The sequence below is a fragment of the Cervus elaphus genome, chromosome 24, assembly GCF_910594005.1.
Source record: "Cervus elaphus chromosome 24, mCerEla1.1, whole genome shotgun sequence".
NCBI classification, from domain to species: Eukaryota; Metazoa; Chordata; class Mammalia; order Artiodactyla; family Cervidae; genus Cervus; species Cervus elaphus.
The window spans coordinates 35052443-35059854 of record NC_057838.1 but is presented as its reverse complement, the minus strand read 5'-3'; the positions used below and the strand labels follow the sequence as shown (position 1 = coordinate 35059854).

General features: G+C 39.8%; 1 protein-coding gene across 1 annotated transcript; it reads right to left on the bottom strand.

The window, feature by feature from the left end:
• Positions 1-5818: 5818 nt before the first annotated feature.
• Positions 5819-6870, bottom strand: LOC122682672 (ADP-ribosylation factor 4-like). The gene has a single exon (XM_043885671.1). The coding sequence runs from the start codon at positions 6679-6681 to the stop codon at positions 6139-6141; it is 543 nt and encodes a 180-aa protein (XP_043741606.1). The 5' UTR covers positions 6682-6870; the 3' UTR covers positions 5819-6138.
• Positions 6871-7412: the final 542 nt, after the last annotated feature.

The following is a 7412-nucleotide window of genomic DNA, read 5'->3' as shown; positions in this document are numbered from 1 at the left end:
CCTAAGTGCCCATCAAAGTATGTGCGGATAAAGATGTGATAAATATACATACATATTTAGACACAATGGAGTAGTACTCAGCCATAAAAAGACAAAAGCCTGCCATCTGTGACAACTGGATGGACCTTAGAGGTATTAGGCTAAGTGAAAAAGTCGGATGGAGAAAGACAAATACTGCATTATCTCACTCATTTGTGGAAGTAAAGAGCTAATAGAGAAAACAAAATAAATAACTGATAAAAAACAAACCAAACCAAAGAGATACAGAGGACAGCGTAGTGGTTACCAAAGGCGAAGGGGCTGGGGGAGTGAGGAATCACTGTATGGTGGCTGGTAGAGAATAAATTTTTGGTGGTGAGCATATTCTAGGGTATATAGCAGTAAAACTAAAAGGGTGTATACATGAAACATATGTTACAAAGCAAATGTTACCTCAAAAAAAAAAAAAAACCCCAAATAATGACATTTGGACTTATTCCAATTTTTGGCTATTAGGAGCAATTCTGCAATAAACATTCCCGTACATACAACTTTGTAAGCTTATACAGTTACTTTCTCAGAGTCCATTACTAGAGGAGGAATTGCTAGATTAAAAGGAAGGTACTTGTCACACACGCTGATACATATGTTAAGATGGCTTTTCAAGTTAGACCCCCACCATGACTTTATGAGCGTTCACCTCCTGTACCCTGACTAATCCCAAGTATCATTGTACCTTTTGGTCTTCTCTTGATATTAACTGTTTCACTTCAAGTTTTAAATTCTTAGGGTAATAAAGAACTTCACATACGTACAATGACACTTGAATTTCTTCTTTAGTCATTTCTATTTTTCAGAACTCTTGCAATTACAAGTTATCCATCTCAAATCCGTCTAAAACATGTCAATCAACAAGAAAGGGATGTACTGACTCTGGGATGCTGGGAGAGACGCGGGAGTGCCTCAGAAAACTGGAGGGAGAACTGTAGGAACCTGCGCCTTACAGGCTGGATCAGGATATTCGTGCTGGTAGGACTCCACGTCCTTTTTCTCCAGCTCTCTGCTCGGATCCAGATTGAAGGCAGGCTCTCTGTAAAGCCAGGAAAATAAATGGCTATTATTACCCTAGATTCACTTCCTTCCGGTTTAGAAACCTCACTGATAAGACAAGGTCTCTTTTAAATTTCTGTGTATCAGTCCCAGAGAAGTCCTCTAGCTGGTTCTGCTTGAGTCATTAGTTGTGTCCAGGACAACCAAGTCCTGCAACTGATGATGGTGAAGTGCAGCACCTATCCTTGTGTCAAAAGTTAGATTCTGTTAACCCAGTAAGTTTGATGGAGGATAAATGTATCAGGTAACCCCAAATAATTGTCAAGCGTCCTTGCCCATTTGCCTATTTATTTCCTTGAGTTTTTTCTTTTAATTTATTGGGCTAAGTTGATTTACAATGTTGTGTTAGTTTCAGGTGTATAATGTTGCTGCCATCATTGTTCAGTCGCTAAGTCGTGTCCGACTCTTTGCAGCTCCATGGACTGCAGCAGACCAGGCTTCCCTGTCCTTCAGTGTCTCCCAGAGTTTGCTCAAACTCATGCCCATTGATTCAGTGATGCTATCTAACCATCTTCTTTCTCTGCTGCCCCCTTCTCCTTTTGCCTTCACTCTTTCCCAGCATCAGGGTCTTTTCCAGTGAGTCAGCTCTTCACATCAGGTGGTCAGAGTACTGGAGCTTCAGCTTCAGCATCAGTCTTTCCAGTGAATATTTAGGGCTGATTTTCTTTAGGATGGACTGGTTTGACTCTTCTCCAGCACACAAATCACAAGCATCAAATCTTCAATGCTCAGCCTTCTTTATGGCCCAACTCTCACATTTGTACATGACTGCTGGAAAAACCACAGCTTTGACTATGCAGACTTTTGTTGGCAAAGTGATATCTCTGCTTTTTCATACACTGTCTAGATTTTCCAATGTTTTCCTTTCAAGGAGCAAGCACCTTTTAATTTCATGTTATACATATATAGATATGTATAACATATATATAACATATCCACTTTTTTTTGTTGTTTTTTGATTTCCCATATTGGCCATTATAGAGTATTGAGTAGAGTTCCCTATGCTTTATAGTAGGTACTTATTAATTACCCACTTTTTTATATAGTAGGGTATATGGGTTAATCCTAAAATTCTAATTTATTCCTCCTCTAATCCCTTACCCATCTAGTAACCATAAGTTTCTTTTCTACGTTGAATTCTTTCTGTTTCATAGAGAAATTCATTCATAGCATTTTTTTTAGATTCCACTATAAACAATATCATATGTTTGTCTTTCTCTTACTTACTTCACTCAGTATGACAAACTCTAGGTTGCTGCAAATGGCATCGTTTCATCCTTTTTGACAGCACATCCTTTTTGACATACACATACCACATCTTCTTCCATCCCTCTGTTGATAGGACATTTTGGATGCCACGTCCTGGCTACAGTAAATAGCGCTGCAATGAACACTGAGGTATATGTATCCTTTCCAACTATGGTTTTCTCTAGATATATGCCCAGGGATGGGATTGCTGGATCATATGATAACTCCCTTTTTTATCTGCTTTTTAAGCAACCTCAATACTGTTCTCCATAGGCTTCCATGATGGCTGAGTGGTAAAGAATTTGCCTGCCAGTGCAGAGATGTGTGTTCTATCCCTGGGTCGGGAAGATCCCCTGGAGAAGGAAATGGCAACTCACTCAGTATTCTTGCCTGGGCAATCTCATGGAGCCTGGCAGCCTACTCCATGTGGTCACAAAGAATCTCACATGACTTAGCAGCTAAAAATCAGTAACAACAAATACTGTTCTCCATACTGACTGTTTACATTCCCATCAATAGTGTAGGAGGCTTCCCTACCTTGCATTTTTACGACAGGTATAAACTATACCACACAAACCACAGCCCCTCCCACAAAACACCGCTTGTATTAATGTATGTTTATCCTCCTCACCTGGTCCTTGTGGTTGTCTAGATTCCTAGAGCCCTGGCCCAGAGTTCAGGCTGCACGTCTCTAATGCCACCATCCTCTCTTCCTCTGTGGGACTGGGAAGAAGGAGAGGTTAAATTCAGACAGTATATTTCCTAGATGTTTAATTCAAGTCCCTTTTCCCTGAGGCCTTAATGCCAATCCTTCTGAGTTGCTATCTTCTTTTCTTTTGTGTCCTTCCCAGAACTCAGCAAAGACATCACCTTCTCCTAGACCCCCCAAATCTATACCACATGGTTATTTTCCTTCTGTTCTACTAAACCCCCGACCAGTCATCTCTCAAACTGCCAGGACTCTAGATGATCTGTATTCCTGTTGTTCGCTTCCATTACACTGCAATCTGCTCAAGGGCTTGGGGATTGCGTACCCTCAGCACTGTGCATCAGATAACAGATTCTCAGTAAACCTGCATGGAATAGAGAATTAGTTTACAAACTAAGGAAGTTAGACTGGATGGTTTTAGAGCTTGCTGATGCTAGTATTATTTGGATATTAATAATTTTTTAATGTCTTAGCCAAGCCACATATACATATTAGAAATGATTAAGGAGTAAGACAAGTTCAGGTTTCGGTGGCAAGGTTGATATTCTTGGTCAGCTTAGTTTGATTTTGCTATTCTGCCATCACACCTACTCCTGAAAATAATGTAATCCACAGGAAAAAAGCCCTGCGGTTTTAGAATCAGAGAGTCCTGTGTTTAATTCTCCGATGGCTCAGCAGGTAAAGAATCCTCCTGCAAGGAGGGAAACATAGGAGATCTGGGTTCGATCCCTGGGTCTGGAAGATCCCTTGAAGAAGGAAATGGCAAGCCACTCCAGTATTCTTGCCTGGAAAACGGACAGAGGAGCTTATTAGTAGGCTACAGTCCTATGGGGTCTCAAAGAGTTGGACACAAAGGACTAAGGACATGCTTAATTCTGATTTCACTCCTTAATAAACATGTCAGTTTGAGCAATATACTTAATCTCTTCAGCATCTTTAAAATCACAATATAGTCAGAATGAAAATATAAAACAACAAAACCAAGAATAACAATGATTGCATCTAGGAATGTTACACAGGACTCAGTGAGATAATGGATCGAAAACATTAAGCCTAGTTCTGGCACATAGTAGGTGCTCAATAAAATACTGAATGAATGAAGCAAGTACATCTCCACTATACATCACTGACAAAAGATGTGCTGACTGGATATTCTGGACTAGATCCCAGAAGGTCAGTGGAACCAACGGAATTCAGACTCACATAATTAACTGAGCCCATACTGCACCCACCTTCTGTTGAAAGGTACTTAAAGCCACCGATCCTAATTTTTGCCCTGTGTAATGAAATAATGTAGAAATCCATTTGTTCTTCTGTAATGTGAGAATATGTACAGTGAAACTGACATTTTTCATTTTCTTTTTTTTTTTTTTTAAGCACCTTACTATATTGAGTTCTTAATTGGTCTGTGTTTCTTTATCAACTGCTGTAGTATTTTCCTGGGATTTACTTGGAGGAAGATCAGCTGGGTCTTTGTTCCTAGCTGGGTCTGCTGTGCAGTTCTCAGTGGAAATCATGTGCATGTGGGGTTCCAATGCAGTGCAGGCTTCAAGAGGACAGAAAGAGGCTTTGAACAGAAGGGAGAATGCAAGCAAGTGCTGCCTCTGAAATGCAAATTCAATTCAGTTCTCCTTTATAAAATCCAATACAGGTTACTGGGCTTGTAAAACATGTAGTAAACACCATCCAAAAGAAAGAGAAGAACGGAGGATTGCAAAGCCCAAATTTTAGAATCAGGCGGGTCTTTATTTACCTTCCTCTGACTCATCTCTTTGGGAGCAATGTTTCTCCTTTGAATGTGCTTTTATTTATTTTTTAAATGGAAAAATATGGCATCAAGAGGGGAAGTTCAACTTGATGAATTTTCTGTTGGACTTGGTCTTGCATGGGTTAAAAAGACAGATATTTGTATTAAAAATGGGGCCTCTGTTGTGAACTGAGGAAGGAATACTTGACCAGGTGTGAGGAGAGTGACTCAGGACAGTCACTCACCAGCTGTGTGACCCACAGCAAGTCACTTGACCTCTCTGGGCTGCAAATTCCTCCTTATATAATCATATCATTGGACCAGATCTGTAGTGTTCAAGTTATATACTGTTATTGTGAAACCACCACCAAGATCCAGACCCCCTACTCCCACTACATATACACAAATACAGTAAGCAACCAGAGCAGCTCTACATGTAGTTGGTTTTTTTTTTTCATGTTTTTATCATTTTATTAGGAATAATTCCAAATGGGTTATGAAGAAAACTTATTCATTGAGTTTGATGAGTTTTCCAAAAACTCTTAATGAAGATATGTTCACCAATAAACAATAAAACATCAGCAGAACTATCATATACTGGGCAAAGAGTCAGGCTGATACCAAAAGCAACATGCAACATAAAAAAGATACAATATAAAGGAAGACAATCTGCTGAGGATTAAAAATCATCTCCATATGCACTCTTTGCATCTAGCACAGAACTAATTATCAAATCCAAACCACACCAAGGTAAGCTTGGCTGATGAAAGCCAGGAGTCAATAACAATGGGGGGAGAAATAGAAGTTCCTCAGTGCAAGATCTGAATAGTGTTTTGGAGCATTTCCCTGGCTGGTACAAGCAGTATTAAAAAATCTTTTTGGCAAGGGGGGGAAATAAATACAAATGGAATGCTACATTTTTTTAAATCAGCAGACTGTCCCAGGAATGATAAAGGTATCATTAAAGTAGCAAGGGGTAACTTTAAAACATTATTTCTTGTGGGCTCAAAAACAAAAAAAAACCAAACATTCAAAATGGATTTATTTAAAGGTGTCACATTAGCTAAGTCCAGGCATTTAGGCTTAAGGGAAGTAAAATTAAAAGAGGACACTTTTTTTTTTTTTTCCCAAGTTAAGGAGAATCTCTTTAAAACCAAGCATATTGCTAAATGGCAACATTATACTTGGTAAACAATAATTGGCAACAAAATAAGTTTAAACGCAGTAATATTCTGCCCAAACCAGTCCCAGATACTGTTTAATAACCAAGATGCAAACTAATTTTGTTGTAACAAGCCTAGACCAATTCTATCAAACATGTCCTTGGTTAGATATCCAGCTTCATTTAACGTTTTGAAAGCTCATTTGACAGCCAGTCAAGTCCCTCATACAGACCGGTTCCTTGTGTAGCACAAGTGGCTTGAACATACCATGTTCTGTTATGAAGGGACTGAAGACCTAATTTATCTGTCATTTCACTAATGGTCATAGCATTCGGCAAGTCCTGTTTGTTTGCAAAAAGCAGCAACACTGCATCTCGCAACTCATCTTTCTGAAGCATTTTCTGCAGCTCTTCTGCTCCTTCCTGAATTCTTTCACGATCATTGCTATCTACCACAAAAATAAGACCCTGGGTATTTTGAAAGTAATGCCTCCAGAGAGGCCTAATTTTATCTTGACCACCAACATCCCATACTGTGAAACAAATGTTCTTATATTCTACTGTTTCCACATTAAAACCAATGGTAGGAATGGTGGTGACTATCTCCCCTAACTTCAGTTTATACAGAATGGTCGTCTTGCCAGCAGCATCCAATCCAACCATCAAAATGCGCATCTGCTTCTTGCCGAAGAGGCGGGAGAAGAGGGAGGAGATGGTGAGGCCCATGGCGGTAGTGGCACTTGCAATGGGCACGAGCAGAAGGGGTTTGGGGCGTCCCCAGGCCTTCTCCTTATACGCTCCCAGAAAACTCAGCGAGGAAAGAGCTGCTGAGGAAGAAAGACGGCTGCGGGGACGGTTCGCTAGCTGGCGTGTCCGAAGCAGCTCCGGGACAGTGGGGTGAGGACCTGCTCCACGACTCCATGTAGTTGTTTTTTAAGGATTTCATTTTAAAAAATGACTGTGCAATGTAATGGTTATGAGACAACAGAAAGGGGACTCAATAGACAGGGTTTATAAATAGGGAAACACAAGCTTTAAATGATATACTGGACCAGTTGGACCTACCTGATACCTATCTACAGGGCATTTCACCCAAAAACAATAGATTTCACTTTTTTCTCAAGTGCACATGGAACATTCCCCAGGACAGATCACATTTTGGGCCCTGGTAAATAAAAAAAAAAAATAAAGAAACCATTTCAAACATCTTTTCTGACCACAACACTGTAAGATTAGATATCAACTATAGGAAAAACAAAACAACTATGAAGAACACATACAAAAAGCAGACAGAGTTTCTTAGATTCCTTGACTTCAGAGGTGGCTTGTTTATACATGTATTTAAGCTTACTGAGGTAAAATTTACAAGCAGTAAAACGTTCTCTTTTTTGGTACACGACTCTATGAGAACACATAACCATGGAATCACCACCACCATCTCATGCAGTTCCATCACC

Bases quoted from the DNA above. Each gene is read 5' to 3' on its own strand.
- LOC122682672 (XM_043885671.1), bottom strand. From the start codon at position 6,681: ATGGGCCTCACCATCTCCTCCCTCTTCTCCCGCCTCTTCGGCAAGAAG.